This window comes from Lithobates pipiens, unplaced genomic scaffold, assembly GCF_037356315.1.
Source record: "Lithobates pipiens isolate NorthernLeopardFrog02 unplaced genomic scaffold, aLitPip1_a1.2 Scaffold_18, whole genome shotgun sequence".
In the NCBI taxonomy this organism is placed as follows: domain Eukaryota; kingdom Metazoa; phylum Chordata; class Amphibia; order Anura; family Ranidae; genus Lithobates; species Lithobates pipiens.
Genome location: NW_027507758.1, coordinates 628,174,214 through 628,195,616, shown reverse-complemented (window position 1 = coordinate 628,195,616; position 21,403 = coordinate 628,174,214). Strand labels below are relative to the sequence as shown.

Genomic DNA, 21,403 nt, shown 5'->3' with positions numbered 1-21,403 from the left:
TATCTAAAAAATTATTGTAAATGAGATATAGCATGCAGTTGGAGTGTGGTTAGAAAAGAAGCAGGGGGTCTAAACAGGGATCCCCATATTTACAAGTGGGTCGATTGTTTCCAAGGAATGATCCCCAATGGCGATGGCAAACAGTGCTCCAACCGGGAGCTGAAGGAGCGGGACCCGTAGCAGCCAACCAGAGACCAGGCAGAGGACGAGCATGGCAAAGAATGGAAATGGAAAAAAATGTGTCCCTTGATGTGCCCCATGGACCACATTCTTTTCCATTTCCACTCTTCGCTAGAGATGGCCTTGTGGTTCGCCTGGGTGGTCGGTTTGTGGCGAATTTTGCTCGTTCGCGATTCACCAAACCGGCGGCCTTCTGGCGCTGTTCGCGCGGTGGACATATGCGTTTACATTGTGAAGAACTTTGACCCATGATGACACATCCATCATGGGGTACAGGACAGCCAATTGAGACATTTCAGCACATGGACAATTGGACATACCGTATATACTCGAGTATAGGCCGACCCGAATATAAGCCGAGGCCCCCAATTTACCCCCAAAAAAACTGGCAAACTTATTGACTCGTGTATAAGCCGAGGGTGAGACATGCCTGTCCATCCCTGTGTGTGTGTCCGTCCCTGTGTGTCCGTCCATCCCTGTGTGTGTGTGTGTCCATCCATCCATCCATCCCTGTGTGTGTGTGTGTCCATCCATCCATCCATCCCTGTGTGTGTGTGTGTCCATCCATCCATCCATCCCTGTGTGTGTGTGTCTCCATCCATCCATCCCTGTGTGTGTGTGTCTCCATCCATCCATCCATCCCTGTGTGTGTGTGTCTCCATCCATCCATCCATCCCTGTGTGTGTGTGTCTCCATCCATCCATCCCTGTGTGTGTGTGTCCATGTGTGTGTGTCTGTGTGTCTGTGTGTCTGTGTGTGTGTGTGTGTGTGTGTGTGTGTGTGTGTGTGTGTGTGTGTCCAGCCTACCTGTGTCCCGAGCCTCCGTCCCGTGCCTTGCCTCCTTGCCTCCGTCCCGTGCCGTGCCTTGCCTCCTTGCCTCCGTCCCGTGCCGTGCCTTGCCTCCGTCCCGTGTCGTTTCGTGCCTTGCCTCCGTCCCGTCCCGTCCCGTGCCTTGCCTTGCCTCCGTCCCGTGCCTTGCCAGGATCGCCTCGGCGGCCATTCTAAAATTCAAAAGCCCCGCCTCCGCCTGTGATAGGCGGAACACTGAATTTCCCAGCAGCCTGTGTTCCGCCTATCACCGATATCGTCTCATCCTCGTACTACGGACGAGGATGAGACGATGTCCGTGATAGGCGGAACACAGGCTGCTGGGAAATTCAGTGTTCCGCCTATCACAGGCGGAGGCGGAGAAGGAGGCGCGGCTTTCAAATTGTAGTATGTCCGCCGTCTGTCTGCTCGATACGCTGATCGAGCAGTCAGACGGCGATGACTCGAGTATAAGCCGAGGGGGGCACTTTCAGCCTCAAAAAAGAGGCTGAAAATCTCGGCTTATACTCGAGTATATACGGTACCCCTTACCTTATAAATAGACCTGATCTGGCGGCCATTTTACATTCTGTCTTTTGTCAGTGTAGGGACAGGACACTGTGTGGAGCAGGGACAGACAGTTTAATCACTAGCTATTACTATTTTGTCCTTTTAAGGACTGGTATAGGTGTACAGTATATAGGGTTCTGGTGCACTTCAGCTGATTGCTGTGCTGCTAATTGCTGAGTGCACTGCTGACCGATTCTGCAGCTGTCTTTTGTCAGTGTAGGGACAGGACACTGTGTGGAGCAGGGACAGTCAGGCCGCGTACACACGCGGGGACTGTTCGCCCAACTTTGTCCGCTGAACAGTGTTTCGGCGGACAGTCCGCCCGTGTGTGGGCTTTCAGCGGACAGTTTCAGCGAACAGTCTGCTGAACAAAGTTTTTCGGAAATTTCAGCGAACAGTCCCCTCGTGTGTAGAAAGTTGTAATGCAGTGTATAGGACGTCGTATTTTCCGTCCCGTCGTACGTGCCGTTCACGTCATCGCGCACGGTTTCAGCAAACTGTTCCTTCGTCGTGTGTGGGCAAGTCCGTCCATGCTAATTTTGAGCGGACTGTTTGCTGAAACTGTTTGACGGACAAAGTTGAGCGAACAGTCCCCGCGTGTGTACGCGGCCTCAGTTTAATCACTAGCTATTACTATTAGGTCCACAAAGGTCCTTTTAAGGACTGGTATAGGTGTACAGTATATAGGGTTGTAGACATATAATATACTTTCTTTCAAATATAGAAAGCATATTATAATGCACTGCATGCAGTGCTGCTGACCGATTCTGCAGCTGTCGTTTCTCAGTGTAGGGAGGGACAGTTTGGTTTTTGGAGCAGTGACAGTCTGCAATTCACTAGCTACTAGCTAGCTACTATTAGGTCCACAAAGGTCCTTTTAAGGACTGGTATAGGTGTACTATTTGGTGTGCAGTCTATAGTGGTGTAATACACGTATAAAATACTTGCACATATAGAAAGCATAGTATAATGCATTTCCACTGTGCAGAATTGTGACTGCTGAGCGGTTCAGCAGCGATACTACAAAGAGTGACAAACGTAATTAAAAAAAAGTATTATAACTGGTGTGATAGACCAGTGGCCCCCAAAAACGACAGATTAAAGCGGGGTGTTATATACCTTCTTCCACATACATACTGCACTTCTCTAGAGACTTTTGTCACAGGGTCATTTAAAAAATGACAGGCAGAGGAAGAGGCAGGCCCTTCCGCAGAGGTGGTAGGGGTAGGGCAGGAGCAACAGGCTTGAGCCAAATTGGCAAATTGCAGAAGGTGCGTGCGATTACGTCAAAGGATGCACCAGACTTGATTGAGTGGCTCACTCAGCCTTACTCTTCTGCACCCTCCTCATTCTCTCGATCTGCACCCTCTTCTTCACTCTCTGCTGTGTGCGCCCCCAAAGACACTACCACCAACACCACCACCATATACCCTCCGCTTGAGTCACAGGAATTATTTTCCGATCCATCACAAGACATTGCCGATGCACAGCCACTCTTGGCATTGGATCAGGAAGAGGAGGTAGCAACAACCGCCACTCAGCAGTCTGACGACAGTACCCAGATCAGCTCAAGGAGGAGGTTGGTCCCCGCTGTTGCTGCCTACTCCGAGATCTCTAATTATAGCGGTGGGGAAGGTGACGTCGATGATGACATGTCTAGTGATGTCACGTGGGTGCCCACAAGAGAGGAAGAGGAGGGGAGTTCAGAGGGAGATATGGACCAGCAGATAGGGAGGAGAAGCAGGCGGTGCTGGTGTGGTCTCAGTGCTCTCTATCACGGGGCTGGTGTCGGTGCTCTCTCTCTCTGTCTCGGTGCTGGTGTCAGTGCTCTCTATCACGGTGCTGGTGTGGTGTCAGTGCTCTCTATCTCAGTGCTGGTGTGGTCTTAGTGCTCTCTATCTCGGTGCTGGTGTGGTCTTATTGCTCTCTATCACAGTGCTGGTGTGGTATCAGTGCTCTCTATCACGGTGCTGTTGTCAGTGCTTTCTATCACGGTGCCGGGGGCAGTTTTCTCTATCTTGGTGCCGGTGTCAGTGCTCTCTATCACGGTGCTGGTGTCAGTGCTCAGTCTCTATCGCGGTGCTGGTGTCAATGACGGAGATAGCAGCGGAGAAGTCAATCAGCAGGCAGTGCCAGCACCAAGGCTAAGGATCAGCACTGGACTGGCACCTCCGGAGCACCGCAGTGGAGCCCTGCATAGGTGGGGGTAAGGGTCTGGCAGAGGGAGGGGCTCAAGCACAGGTTGGTACACTGGGACAGTGGCACAGGACTGCACTGCCCTGACTGTGGCACTGATCATCTCCTGCACCCCCTTCATAGCCTGGCCTGACCTTGCCTCTCCTCCATGGCTTTCATGTGCTCCTGAATTGTGAAAATTTCACAGATAAAAAAAAGAATGCTTGTCGTTGTCGATCCCAGATTCACTTAATACTTTTGTTATGTCAGTGTCCATGTTGTGGGACTATGTGTGCACAGCTAGTAAGTATTTTGTGGCTGAAAATATGACCTGGAGGTTTTTAAGGTTCGCCTGCCATTAAAGTCAATGGGGTCCGCCACGAACTTTGCGGTTCGCAAACTTTTGGCCGCGTTGGCGAAACGTCGTGTCGGAAGTTCGTCCATCACTACTCTTCACCATGCTCGCCCTCAGCCTGGCCTCCGGCCGGCTGCTGCGGGTCCCGCTCCTTCAGCTCCCGGCTGGAGTACTATTTACTTTTCTTAATGTTCATGATCACCTCACTCAAAGTCCCATGGGCAAAATTTTGTTTAAATGTAATAAAGACGTAAAACGCTGTTTTGCAGATGATCAGACAGGAGTGTAATTGTCAGGGCTGGCTTAGCCCTTCATTCTCTGGGCTGGCTGCTCAGCTGTCGGCTAATTGCCAGCTCTCATCTCTCTCTTCTACTTGGATCCCTGACTTCTGGCCTGGCTGATTACCCGCTCTGGTTATTGAAGTCTGGACTGGTTGACTACTCGATCCGGTTACTAGACTCTGGCTATGCTTTGACTATGCTTTCTCTATTTACCTTTTTATTTTTATTTAACAAGTGTGATTTAATTGTACTTCTGTCTCGGTCTGATTCATGGTTTCTGACAGTAATATAATATGATGGATGACAGACTCACCTGCCATAGACAGGTAGATGGGTACAAGCTCCCTGCACCCGATGTCACTTATTCTGGCCATACACAAACAAATTTTTCTTTCAAAAAAACATTCATCCAATTTTCTAACCATTAGTGGGGTCAAATCAGCGTTCATTTTTGACCACAGTGACGGAAAAATTCGAAGGAGCAGAACAGAAAACTTTTCTCCATTGAACAACTTTTCAAATCATGTATATGGTTTTTGCGCAGAATTTAAAATTGAATGTTAAAAGCAAGTGTAATTTTTGAACTACGCTCGTCCATTCATCGAATGTACAAGTAAATTTTCTTACAAATTTTTGTGTGAATATTCTCGTCCAATAATGGATCCGTGTATGGCCAGCATAGGTTAATAAATATACCCAGAAATAGGATATATGGGGATTTTACCTGGAAGTGAGAAATTAAGCTATATGGAGGTTAGAGGGGAAAAAAAACTTTTATATTAAAGTAATACTGAAAGGTGAGACTTTTTTCATGGATATAATCATTTTAAATATAATGCAAAATACTAGTAAACTTTTACTTTATGTAATAGTAATGCCTTATATCACCTCCAGTCTATCAGCCTCCACCTTCTCTGGGTTCAGATGCTGATCTTCCCTGCACAGAGACCTTAAAGTCATTGTAAATATTGGATTTCTTTATTTAAAAAAAAAAAAACTTGTCTTACTTACCTGATCTGTGTAATGGTTTTGTACAGAGCAGCCCTGATTCTCCTCTTCTAGACCCCCCCCCCCGACACTTCTGGCCCCTCCTGCCTTCAGAATGCCCCTATAGGAAGCCGCAAAGTATAGTATAGATTTCCCCTATAGGAAGCCACAAATTATAGTATAGGGTTCCCCTATAGGAAGCCACAAAGTATAGTATATGGTTCCCCTATAGGAAGCCACAAAGTATAGTATAGAGTTCCCCTATAGGAAGCCACAAAGTATAGTATAGAGTTCCCCTACAGGAAGGTACAAAAACTTCTGCCTTTAGAATCACCTGCTTCCTACTCTTGCCCAGGACTATATGTCCCATGAGGCATTGCTCCTCATGCATTCAAGTTCTCAGGCATTTACTGACATAGAAACAATAATAAACTGCGCTCAGGTCTAAATACAAAAAAACAAATAGAAAAAACAAAAGAGGCTGCAGCTCAAAGTGAAATACACACACAAAACAAAAATAGTAAGGGCTTAAGAGCTGCGCACAGATATCATTAAATAGCTAAATTGATATACATTACATCGCACAAATAATTAATCAAATATTGAAATATATGACTCTAGATCCTCAAATTGTTCTCATTGATTGACACTAAATTTTTTTAAAAATTAACTTAAAACAGTACGTCAAAAACTGCAGATGTGGGTCCTATGTGTGAGTTCTTAGTGTGACACCACGGCGATTCCACACGAAACACAGCAAGCAAGTGCCCGTCACCGAGTAGTGAATGCTCTTACCAGACGGTAAAACAAATGAAGCTTTAATTATGAACCATCCGTATCGTTAGTGGCACATCGGAACTGATCGAATGACCTTCCACCGATAATTACAGCATCACTTTAATCATACAGGATCCCCAATCGCAAACGGATAATGCACTAATAGTGACTCAAAAAGAGGAAGAAGCCCTCATAGTGTGAAACCGATTTGTATAATTTATTAAAATAAATAAACATTGCACTTACAAATCATGCATCAGAAATCGTGTGTACAAACAATCAGAAAAGCCGGCCAGCATTCGTTCGGGAGCCCGTCCTCCCCTCGTATAGCGTGGTGGCGTCACTGCGTGCCTTTCCAGGCGCGTTTCATCATAGATGACATTGTCAATAGGGAACGGGCAGCACAGCGACGCACCACCATTTATAAGCCAAACCTCGTTCTGAAAAGCTGAGATCCGGCAGACGGCGCCATTTTAAGTAATGGCAAACCAACTATACTAGCCCATACGGATAGTAAAAGTGCATAAAGAATCACTTTACCCATGTTTATTTCCCCCCAATTTAAACTAATCAAAAACCAAAATCAGAGCAAAAGTATGTGCACTTATACACTTCAGGTGCACATACTGTTGCTCTGATTTTGGTTTTTGATTCGCCATACGAGGGGAGGAACGAATGCTGGCCGGCTTTTCTAATTGTTTGTACACGCAATTTATGATGCATGATTTGTAAGTGCAATGTTTATTTATTTTAATAAATTATCCAAATCGGTTTTACACTATGAGGGCTTCCTCCTCTTTTTGAGTCACTATTAGTGCATCATCCGTTTGCGATTGGGGATCCTGTATGATTAAAGTGATGCTGTAATTATCAGTGGAAGGTAGTTCGATCAGTTCCGATGTGCCACTAACGATATGGATGGTTCATAATTAAAGCTTCATTTGATTTACCGTCCGGTAAGCACATTCACTTCTCGTGACGGGCACTTATTTACTGACATGTATGGATTGTGCACTGAGCTGTATTTTCTGATATGTAAAGAAATAATGCATTCTGTATGCAGGCCGACTTACCAACTAATCGATTATGAAAATGGCTGACAACTATTTTCATAATCATCCAGTCCTTGTCCTACTCTGGACCAATCAGTGAGCAGTATGGGTGGAGGAATGTGTTTAGTGTTAATGACCCACCTGTGCTGATCTCTGTAGGAGTGTCCGCCTCTATAAATATCCTCAGTATCCCATCCTCCTCCATAGACTGCTGATCAGCCATCACATACGTCTCCTCTTCTTCTGCTTTAACCTCAACTTTAGAATCTCTCAGGTTTCCACTCTGAATACAAAATAAAAATTACATCAATTGTAACAATGCAGATAATGTACAGATCCTAATGAAACTATCAGTTATCAGTTCCTCATCTACCTGATGATGGTGAGGGATGGAATGATCTTCCTGTGTGGAATTCCGGGAATACAGAGGATGGGGACATCTCTCTGGTGGGTTCCTGGTATTGGTTGGCTCAATCATATCCTTGTGTCCTTCTGAAAACTCCTCCATCACTCCATACTCCTCATCCTCCTCTTTATACTCTTCTTTAACAACTATATTAAAATCCATGAGCTTTCCACTCTGAAAGATATAATAAAACATTCAATGTAACAAACATACTGTCTATAAATCATACTTACCAATAATTGTCAATCATCTACCTGACCATGGTGAGGGATGGTATGACCTTCCTGTGTGGAATCCCGGGAATACAGAGGACAGGGACATCTCTCTGGTGGGTTTCTGTAGCTGGATATCTCCACCATGGTGTCCTGGTACAGATCTCTGTGTTCTTTTAGATACTCTGACTCCTCCGTCACCCCATCCTCATCATCCTCCTCTTTTATCTCTTCTTTAACTTCAATTTTGGAATCTCTCAGGATTCCACCCTAAATATATAATAAAAATTAGGTCAATTGTAACAATGCAGATAATGTACAGATCCTATTGATATTATCAGTGATTGTTCCTCATCTACCTGATGATGGTAGTGGATGGTGTGACCTTCCTGTGTGGACTCCCGGGAATACAGAGGACGGGGGCATCTCTCTGGTGGGTTCCCATTACTGGATCCATCTGTAGGAAACACACACACTGAATACATTGTTTCTACGTGTTTATCAGATGATGGATCTAGGTGGACCCTCCATACTGCTCTCTCCTTTACAAAAAAGTCTCCTCTTACCCGGTGATGTGAGGGGCAGCTGATTGTCCATCATGACGTCCTTGTAGAGATTTTTGTGTGCTCCTAAATACTCCCACTCCTCCAACTCTAGATCTGAACACAAATAGTAAAATCAAATGATATTCCCAGAATTCTCCTCACCTCTCTATTCAGGTTTCCATTTTATTAAAGCCCTACTTCAGGCTGAAGTATAATTTACCCACACAGGACCCCCACACTATGCAGGTTAAAGTGGAGTTCCGCCTGAAAAAATAAATAAAAGTCAGCAGCTACAAAGACTGTAGCTCCTGTCTTTTAAAATAAGGACACTTACTGTCAGGGTCTGGAGTCAGGCACAGAGGCCAGTAGCTATAGAAGCAGAGCAGGTATTCACACAGGTCACCCTGGCTGATGACACGGGTTCACTTGAGGTGCAGGGTCTAAGCACCAACCGGTATTTACCAGAGCTCCTGATGGTGGAGATGGGCTTTGCTGCATGTTAGTGCCAGGTCGCGGTCCTCAGGATAGCCCCACCAGGAGGTGAGCAAGCCGGGGTCCAGTAGCAGATATAGCAGGTAGGAATCAAGCACAAGTATAGTCAAGAAACAAGCCAAAAGTCGGTAACCAATAGTTGGAGGTTGGGATTCAGCAGAAGCGTAGTCGAGGAACGAGCCAAATGTCGGTAACGAATGGTAGCGAAGATACGGTCGACAGCAGGAGAGACAGGAACAAGATATTGGCTGGTGAAGGCACAATATTCTGTCAACCAGGAAGTGCAGAGACATGGCTTAAATCAGGAAGTTTATGGGAGGAGCAAAGGGTTCAAGGTTTATGGCAAACAAGATTCAAGACAAGATCATTCAAGGAATTTTCTAAGGAACTATCCAGGGAACTGTGCAAGGAGCTGTCCAACATTCCAGGTGGCTCAGCAACCAGAGTCACTGCCAGACACACCAGACATCCCAGTCCAGGGCGCCTGCGATGTCAAGCCCAGGTCCTAACACCTGGACCTGTACAGGGCGCCTGTGATGTCCTCACCCAAAGCCGTCCCATCCCTTGGCTGCAGGTGGAGGCGTCGACATCTTTAGTAAGGGAAACAGGAAGTGAAGCCTTGCGGCTTCATCGCCTGGTTCCCTACTGCGCATGTGCTAGTCGCACTGCACATTCTGAGTGATCCCTGTTGTCTTCTGGGACCTGTGCATCTCCCAGAAGACGGGGGGGGGGGTGAACATGGGGTAGATCGCTGCAAAGAGTGCGGCGATCTTTCAGCAGAAGTGGGAGAAAATACCTGAATTAGACAGGTATCTGCTCCCAAATGTGCCAAATGTGACACTGGAGAGGGGGAGGAACTGGATCAGCGGAAGTTCCATTTCTGGGTGGAACTCCACTTTAAAATCGTGTTGCAGGCATTCTGACATCATTACATACAAAGCCGGACCAGCAGTCCCACTTTGTAAGAGAGGATGCCAAGGGTCCGCCCACATCCTGAGAGGATCAGTAAAAAAAGCCAGATGGAGGAACATTGGGAGGAGGAGCTGTGAGGTCAGTGTGATGTCATAAGATATATAGACTCTGGATGGGGAGATTTGAGGGGTCTATATGAGGCTCTCATGCAAACCAAATCATTGTTCCTGGGTGCGTTCCACCTCTCCTAAACTGAATAGTAAACTTTGACCTACTTTGCCATAGAGAAATCTGTCAGCAATCTGTGAAAGTAAGCTCTCATGTGATCTGGTGACGTACGGAGTGTAAATAGTAGACATTTTTCTCCAGAGTTCCCAATGGTAGGGGTGGATTTTTCTGCATGCTGGTGCCAAGTTTCCACCCCCCAGGGTCACTGCAGGTGTGGAGAAAAGCTGTGTAAGAGGATATGGAAGGTCAGGACAAGCAACAGACGAGCGCATCCAAGAGATGAAGCCGGGGTCACTATACAGAAAATCAATCCAAGGAAACAACAGGCAGGACGAGGAATAGCAAGAAGGAGCTCAGAAACAAACGAGAATGGGAGATTATCTCAGCATGACTTACATAATGAAGGAGATGGGGGGGGGGGGTCACTTAAGGTGACCACAGATACGTGGAAATTTAGCGGGTTCAGCAGGGATCGGTCAGATTTCCATCCATGTGTGGTTACTGCTGCCAGATAAAAGTCATTCAATCAGCAGCTGCAGCCAATAGCTTCATAACTGATCTGTGTATTCTGAGAGGGGAGGAGCGCCCCCCACTCTCAGAGTACAATAGTGCAGCGCGGAGGATTCCCCCATCCCCCATCCCCCTCCAATGTGTGGATGGTGGAATCACTTCAGTTTTTTCTACTCAGCTCACTGGCTGAATGATAAAACTGAACCATGTATGGCCAGCTTTGGAAGCAAGATATTTTATTCATCAACTGATCCCTCTGAAGGGGTTAATCTATGTATTACCTCCTCTGCCGCCAGTTCCTGTAGTGTCTTCTCTCTACGTCTTATCAAATGGAATGTCCTCTCTCTAGCTGACATCACTTCCTGTCTGTATTCCATAGAGACTTCCTGTCTGGGTAGAGGTGAGATCACCACCTTGTGGAGTTCAGAGGAACTGCAGCCCTGAGAAACATCTTGTAGTGTGAACACGGCCTTGTGCTGTATGTGTATGTACTGTATATCTTTCTGCTTTCTCTCCTCCTTCAGTGTGTATGAAGAGGCGGAGCCCCTAGTGGCTAGTTCCTAGCAAGTAGAAGGATCCTGGTGATGTCATCAGACCATGTGACTTTTTGGTCACATGGTACAGTGCATTACAGGAAGTGGATAGGATGCCATTCGGCTGCTTTGCAAGAAATGTATTTACACTTTTTTTGCTGGAATTTCTGCCAGGGAGCAGGAATATCTCTCGCTGTATATGAAAACTGTCTCCTGGTGTATTTGAGAACTGTCTCTTGGTGTATATGGGGTCTGTCTCTTGGTGTATATGGGGTCTGTCTCTTGGTGTATATGGGGTCTGTCTCCCGGTGTATATGGGGTCTGTCTCCCGGTGTATATGGGGCCTGTCTCCCGGTGTATATGGGGCCTGTCTCTCGCTGGACATGGGGGTCCTGTCTCTTGCTGGACATGAGGAACCTGTCTCTCGCTGGACATGGGGGGGCCTGTCTCTCGCTGTGCATTGTGGCCTGTCTCTCGCTGTGCGTGGTGGCCTGTCACTCGCTGTGCGTGGGGGCCTGTCTCTCGCTGTGCGTGGGGGCCTGTCTCTCGCTGTGCGTGGGGGCCTGTCTCTCGCTGTGCGTGGGGGCCTGTCTCTCGCTGTGCGTGGGGGCCTGTCTCTCGCTGTGCGTGGGGGCCTGTCTCTCGCTGTGCGTGGGGGCCTGTCTCTCGCTGTGCGTGGGGGCCTGTCTCTCGCTGTGCGTAGGGGCCTGTCTCTCGCTGTGCGTGGGGGCCTGTCTCTCGCTGTGCGTGGGGGCCTGTCTCTCGCTGTGCGTGGGGGCCTGTCTCTCGCTGTGCGTGGGAGCCTGTCTCTCGCTGTGTGTGGGGGCCTGTCTCTCGCTGTGCATGGGGGCCTGTCTCTCGCTGTGCATGGGGGCCTGTCTCTCACTGTGTATGCAAGGGGGATGGGTTTGAAGGGTTTAAAACTGGTTTTAGGCAGAGAAAACTAACTTAGTCCTTGTGATGGGAGTCACTTTGAGCAGGGGGGGCTTGTGGATCCCAGCTTACCTTGGAGAGCTCTGGAAGCTACTTGTCCAGCTCCCCCGACCCCTCCTAAGTGTAAGAAACCCTGTGTCTATTAGGGGCAAAGGGTGATCGGGAACCCCTGTCTGATTTGCACTAATCAGACTCACCCACACCAGACTCAGTATTTCTTTTTACCCAATATCCAGGGTTCTATATGTGTGGTTTGTGTTGAAGGAATGACGGGGCTTTTTCACTTGGGAAATTAATATTTCTGAACAATATCCCTCAAGAATATATGAAGATAAAGTGCACCTTTGGTCAGAGACCATTGCTAGATGGTTCGAGGTGGGGTGGGGGTTGCTATGTGTTTGTTAAAGTGGTTGTAAACCCTTACAACACACTTTGACCTACAGGTAAGCCTAGATTAAGGCTTACCTGTAGGTCCAAGAAATATCTCCTAAACCTACACGGTTTAGGAGATATTTGCCGAAAGACAGGCACCGCTGTCTACGGCGCGCAGGTGCAATGAGCGCAGCACCGTCAACGACGAAGATGCCACGCGTGGCGGCTCCCGTGCGCATGCGCGGGAGTGACGTCATCGCGGCTTCGCCGAATGACAGCTGCGGAGCAGCGAGACCCACCGAGAAGATGGATGCGCCGGACTACAGGGGACAGCGGTGACATCGCTGGCTCCTGTGTCAGGTAAGTGACACATAATGGACTACTATGCGATGCATAGTAATCCATTATGCTTTGCCTTTGCAGGGAATGAAAGCGGAAGTAAACTCATCAGGGTTTACTTCCTCTTTTTTTTTTTTTAAACAACGAGTTTATTGGTATACAAATTATTAAAGATACACACACACCGAACCCTTTACCTAGTGTATCACCACAGCGCTTAAATGACACAAATTCTACACCTTAGCTGCCACTTGTTACAAACTGTCAAAATATATAAAGGTGCATACAAAACTAGTGCTAAAAATATAATTAACTAATTAGTTGCACGTGGCGCTGTTACCTGTGTGCCTTTCAGTCAACACTCCCTAATCTTCTAGAAAATCATATCCCACATCATGCAAAATGTGATAAATAATAAACACTTAGGTAAATACCCAAATTTACATTTAGATTAAATATACAGTGACATAAATGAACAAACGTGAATATAGTCCATCCGCCAAATACCAAAAAAATCTAAAATGTATAAAAAAATATATTATCTATAAAAATAAACCAAAAAAAAATTATATATAATATCCAAATAATAAAGAGTCTTTTTATAGAAGCGTGAGCAGATCTCCAGTGTTTAAATCTCCTTATACACGTGACTCCTTCACCACACCATAGTGTGGTGAAGGTGAAGGAGTCACGTGTATAAGGAGATTTAAACACTGGAGATCTGCTCACGCTTCTATAAAAAGACTCTTTATTATTTGGATATTATATATAATTTTTTTTTTGGTTTATTTTTATAGATAATATATTTTTTTATACATTTTAGATTTTTTTGGTATTTGGCGGATGGACTATATTCACGTTTGTTCATTTATGTCACTGTATATTTAATCTAAATGTAAATTTGGGTATTTACCTAAGTGTTTATTATTTATCACATTTTGCATGATGTGGGATATGATTTTCTAGAAGATTAGGGAGTGTTGACTGAAAGGCACACAGGTAACAGCGCCACGTGCAACTAATTAGTTAATTATATTTTTAGCACTAGTTTTGTATGCACCTTTATATATTATTGGTATACAAGCCAGTAGACAGAAAAAAAATTAACATCATTGGTACAACCAACAAAATAGGGCAACAATCAGCAAAATCAGTACACTGATGTATAGAAATACAGGTCAGATCCAGTAGAACGGCAGCAGAATAAAAGAGCACATACACTGTATGACGTATGGTATCGATAAAACAGTAACTCATGAGAACACATCCAGAGTATCCACCCATCCCTGGTGAAAATCGTGAGACAGACCGCACAGAGTTAGTCCGCTCAATACCAATAGGTTAATAGGCTCCCCCATTGTCCCACCCAATATCTACTGTGACGTCGATGAGCAACTCATCCAATCCCCTGAACCCAGGCCAGAAGAACACACCTCTCCCCGCACCACCCTCCCCAGGGGGGCTAGTCCACACAAGTGTCTGGGTTAGTAAGCCATCGATCCCATATCTTATTAAATTTGTTTGGGCACCCCCTATGTGCGTAGATGACTTTCTTCATAGGCAACGTTGAATTTACCTCAGCTACCCAAGCCCCAAACGTCGGGGCATCGGACCGCATCCATCGCCTGGCAATTACCTTTCTAGCGCTAAATAGCGTTTTCTGTACAAAAACAGCATGTGAAGGGTCGGTCAGAGGGACTAGCATCAAGCCAAGGATGCAGGTTTTAGGGTCTACCTGTAGCGGGGAACCCATACGGTCATGAAGGAATTGAATAATTTGCTGCCAGAAAGTCTGAACATGTGGGCACGACCACAGCAAGTGATAGAAGGAACATGAGACACCCCTACACCGCGGGCACCCCGGATCTTGAGTAGGTTTATATCTGCAAATACGCGCGGGAGTAAGATAGGATTTGTGTACAATGTACAATTGAGTCAGCCTGTCAGATATCTTGGGAGAAGTCAGTTTAACATTGTCCAACACCTCCTCCCATTCCTCAGCCTCAAGCGGGCCCAGTTCCTCTTCCCACCTGTGTTTAGCTACCTCAGCAAGTCTGGACTCAGAGCGGCGTCGAAGCGAACCATATAAAGTGGAGATCAGTTTGGAGGACTCCTCACTAATAATAATGCCCACCAGTGATAGTTCCTGAGGAACAGGGAATCCCTCCCCGAATTGGGCCCCGAGGGCGTGAGACAACTGCGCATATCGAAATACCATATGCGAAGGGATCCCAAACTCCCCCTGCAATGCCTGGAAGCTGCGCACCCCCAACGGGGTGACGACCTGGTACAGGTACACCACCCCCCTGGCGGCCCAGAGACCCGCCCCCGGCAATTCCCGAAGCTCCCCCAGGCAGGGATTGTGCCACAAGGGCGTGTGTGAATGTACCCAATCCGCCCCCACCATCCTAAGGGCAATCCCCCACACCCGCCTGTGCTGGAGAAGCAGTGGGGCGCCACCCCCCACACGCCTATTAGTCTCTTTACCCCGAAACAGAACCTGCAGGGGGGAGTGAGCATGGCTATGTGGCACTCTGCAAATCAGAGCGCTATATCTGGGAGCATCCGTTTTATGAAGGTGAAAGAAATGGGAAAGTTGGGCCGCAATGTAGTATGCATGGAAGTCAGGTAGTGCGGCTCCCCCCAGGTTAGTTGGGTTTTTCAACGTATTCCAGGCTAATTTGTGTCGTCCAGAGCCCCAGACGAAGGAATTAAGGATAGTATCCAAGGTTTTAAAATACTTAAGAGGGATTAAAACGGAGGAATGCCAGAATTTATATAAAAATTTGGGTAGCAGAATCATTTTAATTAGGTTAATCCTGCCCATCACCCCAAGGGGGAGCCTTGCCCAGGATTGGGTTTTGCACTTCAAATATGAAATCAGGGGTTCAATATTATGAGCTATATAGTCGGAGGGCTCCCTCGTGATCTGGATTCCCAGGTACTGAATAGAGGATACTCTGCTCAGCGGGAGGGAGGCCGCGTCACGCATCGGTGGAGACGTATCAATAGGGAGGATCTGCGACTTAGCCCAGTTAATGGTAAGGCCTGAATGTTTGCCAAATTCCTCAATGGTACAAAGTGCGGCCCTCAGCGATGACCCCTCATCCTCAAGGTACAGGAGCATGTCATCAGCGTATAAGCTAACTGTTTCCACTAACGTCCCCATCCTAAGGCCCCTGATTTGGACATTGGTTCTAAGGGATATAGCCAGCGGCTCCACCGCCAGGGCATAGAGGAGCGGGGACAGCGGGCATCCCTGCCTGGTCCCCCGTCTCAAAGGAAGGGGACCCGACAGCCACCCATTCACCGCCACCCGCGCCCCCGGGGAAAAGTATAAAATTTTAACCCACTTCAAAAAATTAGGTCCAAACCCGAATCGTCGAAGGCACTCCCACAAATATTCCCACTCTACCGAGTCAAATGCCCTAGCCGCATCAAAAGCCACCACAGCCCTAGTGCCCACATTCTCATGGGAAGCTTGCAGATTCATATGAAGCCTGCGGATATTCATCGCCGTGTTCTTGCCAGGCATGAATCCCGTCTGGTCCAGGTGGATAAGGGACAAAATATGCGAGTTCAATCGGGATGCTAATATCTTGGCTAAAATTTTGACATCCGCCTGAAGCAGTGAGATCGGGCGGTACGAATCAGGGCGGTGTGGGTTTTTACCCGGTTTCGGAATAACCACTATCGTAGCTTGGCGTAAAGTGTCCGGGAGAGTGTCAGAGTCAAAAAGGTAAGTATACAAATTTAGCAGTTCGGGGGCCAGCACCTCGGAGTATGTGTTGTAAAAATCTAGGGGTAGACCATCTTGTCCCGGGGCCTTGGACGCGGCTAGGGAGGAGAGTGCCAGCTCAACTTCTTCAAGTGTGATCGGGGCTTCTAAGTCAGCAATCTGAGACACAGAAAGTTGCGGGAAGAGGACCTCTTGTAAGAACGTCTGGGTCTCCTGTGGGGTGGCCTCCACCCGGGAAGCATAAATGTCCTCATAGTAGGACCTAAACATTTCGGCCACCTTCGCTGGGTCTGAAATAAGTGCCCCACTCTCGTCCATTAAGGACACCACCACCGGCGGCCTCGCGTCCTGATGGGCGAGGAACGCCAACAGTTTACCCGCCCGACTCACCCTGCTCAAATATGCGCTGCTGCGAGAAAAAATGTTTGCGTCTGGCCTGTTCGAAGCGCAAATGGTCTAGGACCCTAGACTGGAGCCTGACAGCCGAGGCAGCTTCTGCCGTGGGGTCTGCCACAAACCGACGGGTAGCAGCATCCAGCTGTTCCACCGCCTGATCAGCTAGCAATTTGGAAGAGCCTTTTAATTTATTGATCCGCCGAATCAAAATGGAGCGCGCGTATATCTTAAAGGTCTCCCACACATTACCACCCGACGCTGTCCCTTTGTTCAAAGCAAAAAAGCGACGCCATTCATCCGCTAAATCATCCTGCTCCCCCAGTGCCTTGAGCCAAAAGGGGTTGAGGCGCCAGGCGCGAGGTCCCACCTGCTGGGTCACTAAAAAGGTAGCCCAGCATGGAGCATGATCTGATAGAGATCTTGCATGAAACCCCGCATCCTCCAGCTGGGGAAGGAGAATGTCCGACGCAAGGACGTAGTCGATGCGGGACATAGTGGAATGTGTGGCCGAGAAACATGTAAAGGCCCGGGTCGTGGGGTACCTATGTCGCCACACGTCAGTCAGCGAGAAGTCCCCAAGGGTGCGACTCAGTCTAGATCCCATCTGGGCCGCAGGGGCAGAACCGCCATGCAGCCTGTCTATACTCGGGTCGAGGGCAAGGTTAAAGTCCCCAAGCCAAATGGCAGGGGTGCCCGGATATTGGGCCATGAAAGATAATCCCTCAGACACCAGGCCAGCAGAGTATGGAGGCGGTATATACAGGGCTAGGATAAGGTAGCGTCTACCATGCACAGTACAGTGCAAAAAAATAAATCTCCCCTGGGGATCAGTATGTATATCAATCAGGTGAAATTGCAGTGTTTTGGCAATTAGCAGAGATACACCCTGGGAGTAAGGAGTGTGGGTTGCGTGATACGCCCATCCGACCCAGGGTCGCCTAAGAGCCAACTGAAGCTGGCCTGTAACATGTGTTTCTATCAGTGCTATTATGTCGGCCCTATATGTCTTGAGACAAGCAAAAACTGCCGTGCGCTTAAGCTTATCCCTGAGTCCCCTGACGTTCCATGTCAAAAATTTAACTGGAGCCATACAGCTACAAGATACAGTCTATTCACCTGGAGGGACAGGCTAAGCACCAATAGCGGTCCTACCCCATGCCCCCCCCCCATAATAAGTGCGATCTCATCAGTGCATGTAGTGACATTATTTGTTGTACCATAAACTCAGTAACCAAAAACCTACAACAAAACACAAACTCAAATTCCCCCCCAAACCTCCCGCCCCCCGCCCAGCTCTCAGCACCCCCAACTATGCCGGAGCATTCACCCCCAACTAGCCATGCAGATGTCCGCACCCCCTGCGTCAACAGTGTCCAGTGCAGCCTCCCTCCGCCGCCTGAACCAGCTATCTCTTCAGGAGGGCAAACATGGCATGGCACTATACACAGGGCGATCACTCGCTGTATCAGGCCCCAGGAGCAGCCGCAAAAGCCAGAGTCGCGGTCCCCGCCCCCGGTTCCGGGAAAACAGGCAAACAAAGCATCTGCGAGCAGCAATTTGAGCAGCAGTAATAAAAATGGGAAAATACAAGAAAAAAGGAAAAGTTAAAAGAGAAAAAGAAAAAAAAGGGGGAAACAACATAAAGAAGGCAGAAGCACTTGTCCCACCAAAGTTCACCACAGTAAAGGGAGATCAGCGTGCAAGGGGGCTGGAGTCCGCCGTCACAGGGGCGAAAGGCTAACAGGGACAGAACCGTATATGCCAGGATGGGCCCAGCCAGGGCCAACAAGCAAAATGGGGGCAGACATGGTCAATACCGTGACACCTGGCACACAAGGACAAATTGGACGGTACCAGCCCCCCAGAATGTATCTTCAGAAGAAGTCAGGCAGGGTTCTAGGGACCAACAGTTTGCAACAGACCCAGCCACTGCAGTGAGTAAGGTCAGGGCAAAAAAGAACACATGTCCCGGGCATCAGGCAAACAGTCAATAAATAGCAGTCCCAGCAGACACAGTAATTCGGCGTATTACCGCATAGAGCCTACACCAGTCCGCACACTAGGCCCGACGATTCCTGTCAGCCTCTCGCCGGTCCAGCCATTCCACCACCTGCGGCGGGTCATCAAAAAAATTAGCGCGGTCCTCTCCCAAAACACGCAGCTTCGCCGGATACATCATGTCATACTTCAGGGGATTAACCCTCAGCCTCCGCTTGACCTCGATGAAGCGAGCCCGTTGTTTCTGGACCTCCGTGGAGAAGTCCGTGAAAGCCATAACGTGTCCCGCACGGTAGGGGATATTACCCTTCTCCCTGCTCAGGCGCAAGACGACATCATGATCTCTAAAATTCAACAGCTTGGCAATAAGTGTCCGGGGCGGTGCACCCTCCGGCGGGCGTTTCGCCGCCATACGATGTGCCCGTTCCACGACAAAGGTAGTAGAGAAAGCTTCCCTACCGTAAGTCTGGGCCAGGAGGTTCTCAAGGAAGGCAGGTGGATCAGAGCCCTCCGCTCCCTCCGGAAGGCCTATAAAACGGAGGTTCGACCTGCGGGATCGATTCTCGAGATCGTCATGCTTCTGAGAGAGAAGATGGAGTTGGCGCCTCAACTCTTCATGGGAGTGTTGCAGCGGGTGGAGCACGTCCTCCGCCTGGCTAATCCTGTCCTCCGTCTCCTTCACACGATCCTTGAGCTTGGACATGTCCTGTCTGATGAGGGATACGTCCACCCGAATCTCCTCAATTTTAGTAGTAAGGGAGGACTGGCAGGCCGAGATAGCCTCCAGTACCTTCTCAGTGTCGTTCGTCGCCGGTGGAGGAGAAGATGCCGAGGAGGCGCCATCTTGAGCTGCCTCCCGATCCTGTCTGCGGTATTTGTCCAGGGAAGACATCGCCGTGCTGTTCTTCTTGGTAGGAGACATGGCAGGCTTAATGCTGGGGACTTAATCCAGCGATTCCCGTCGGTATTTAGCTGTCGCCGATGCACAGGATAGGTATGCAGGATAAACCGAGAGCGGAGCACAACTCACGTGCGACCTACTCCATCACCGTCCAGGCCACGCCCCGTTTACTTCCTCTTTAAGTGCCTGTATCCCATTGTTCTATTGTGTCTGTCTGCCATGGGAGAAAAGTATTATGGGATGTACTGTATATGTGTAAGTGGATTAGCCGTGAGGAAGGAGGGGGGATTCCTACAACAGCTCTCCCTGCTGATAGGACAGTCTACTGATGAGAAGTTTGAATACACCTGTGTTTCTGTTACTGAATGTAGTTTACCCCACCCTGTGTCATTACGCAAAAAAGGGGGAATGTCCCCTGAGTGTATATCGTGGTACCTGGGTTCAAATAAACAGTTCCAGTTAGCAGCCAAAACAAGTCCTGCCTAGTTCTTGGTTGTATGATGTGGCTGTAATATCTGATATCTATGTTCTGTGACTGGAGGAAGCGGTATATGACGTAAGCACTCAAGTGGAGTGCAAAGGGGTTCCGTTACAGTGGTGGCAAGCTATGGGATTCTTCCTGCTGTCTGGTACATCCAAACATCCAAATAAAGTGTGCCAGTGCCCACCACAGTGCCAATCACTGCCCAGCAGTAACACGTCAGTACTTATCAGTACCTAATCATCAGTGCCGTCTGTCAGTGCTAGTCAGTGCCCATCAGTGCCGTCTATCAATGCCCATCAGTGCTGCATATCTGTGCCACCTATTGGTGCCAATCAGTGCTGCATATCAGTGCTGCCTATCAGTGCCCATCAATTCTACATATCAGTGCCACTTTATCAGTGCCAACTCATCGGTGCCCGTCAGTGAAGGGGAAAACAAAATTTTATGAAAGAAACTAAAAAAAAATCCTTTTTTTTTCAAAAATGTTGGTCTTTTTTAGTATGTTTAGTAAAAAATAAAAAACTGCAGAGGTGATCAAATACCACCAAAAGAAAGCTCTATTTGTGGGAAGAAAATTATAAAAATTTAGTTTGGGTAGTGTTTCATGACCGCGCAATTGTCATTCAAAGTGCGACAGCGCTGAAAGCTGAAAATTGTCCTGGGCAGGAAGGGGCGTAAGTGCCCGGTATTGAAGTGGTTACGTTTAGGACAAAGAAAGTGCACTTGTAAGACCACTGCGCAAATACAGTGTGACAGAAAGTATTGCAATGACTGCCATTTTATTCTCTAGGGCAGGGATACTTAGAACCCCCAAACAGTATATATTTATTTTTTTCTAACACCCTAGGGAAGGGATATGCAATTAGTGGACCTCCAGCTATTGCAGAACTACAAGCCCCATGAGGCATAACAAGATTCTGAGAGCCACAAGCATAACACCCAGAGGCAGGGGCATGAAGGGACTTGTAGTTTTGCAACAGCTGGAGGTCTGCTAATTGCATATTCCTGCCTTAGGGTGTTAGAAAAATAAATAAATATATACTGTTAGGGAGTTCTAAGTAATTTTCTAGCAAAAAAAACTGTTTTTAGCTTGTAAACGCCAAATCTCAGAAAGAGGCTCGGTCCTTAAATGGTTAAAGCGCCCCGTCCCGCCGAGCTCGCTCACAGAAGTGAACGCATACGCAAGTCACACCCCAATATGAAAACGGTGTTTAAACCA

General features: G+C 47.9%; 2 protein-coding genes across 4 annotated transcripts in view; one reads left to right on the top strand and one right to left on the bottom strand.

The window, feature by feature from the left end:
• LOC143989549 (uncharacterized) overlaps positions 1-21,403 on the bottom strand; it is a 157,571-nt gene that overhangs the window by 57,550 nt on the left and 78,618 nt on the right. Inside the window, exons 1-6 of one of the 2 annotated variants that reach the window (XM_077489725.1) lie at positions 10,771-13,035; positions 8,369-8,461; positions 8,162-8,259; positions 7,845-8,072; positions 7,558-7,764; positions 7,326-7,467 (exon numbers count right to left, since the gene is read on the bottom strand). The exons of the other annotated variant lie outside the window; for it this stretch is intronic. Of the exons in view, the coding sequence (XP_077345851.1) occupies positions 7,326-7,467; positions 7,558-7,764; positions 7,845-8,072; positions 8,162-8,259; positions 8,369-8,402 (709 nt within the window). The 5' untranslated portion in view covers positions 8,403-8,461; positions 10,771-13,035. Of the gene's footprint in view, positions 1-7,325; positions 7,468-7,557; positions 7,765-7,844; positions 8,073-8,161; positions 8,260-8,368; positions 8,462-10,770; positions 13,036-21,403 lie in introns of those variants that run through there. 2 annotated transcript variants of the gene reach the window in all.
• LOC143989605 (uncharacterized) overlaps positions 1-21,403 on the top strand; it is a 270,608-nt gene that overhangs the window by 201,080 nt on the left and 48,125 nt on the right. The gene's annotated exons all lie outside the window — the stretch shown is intronic.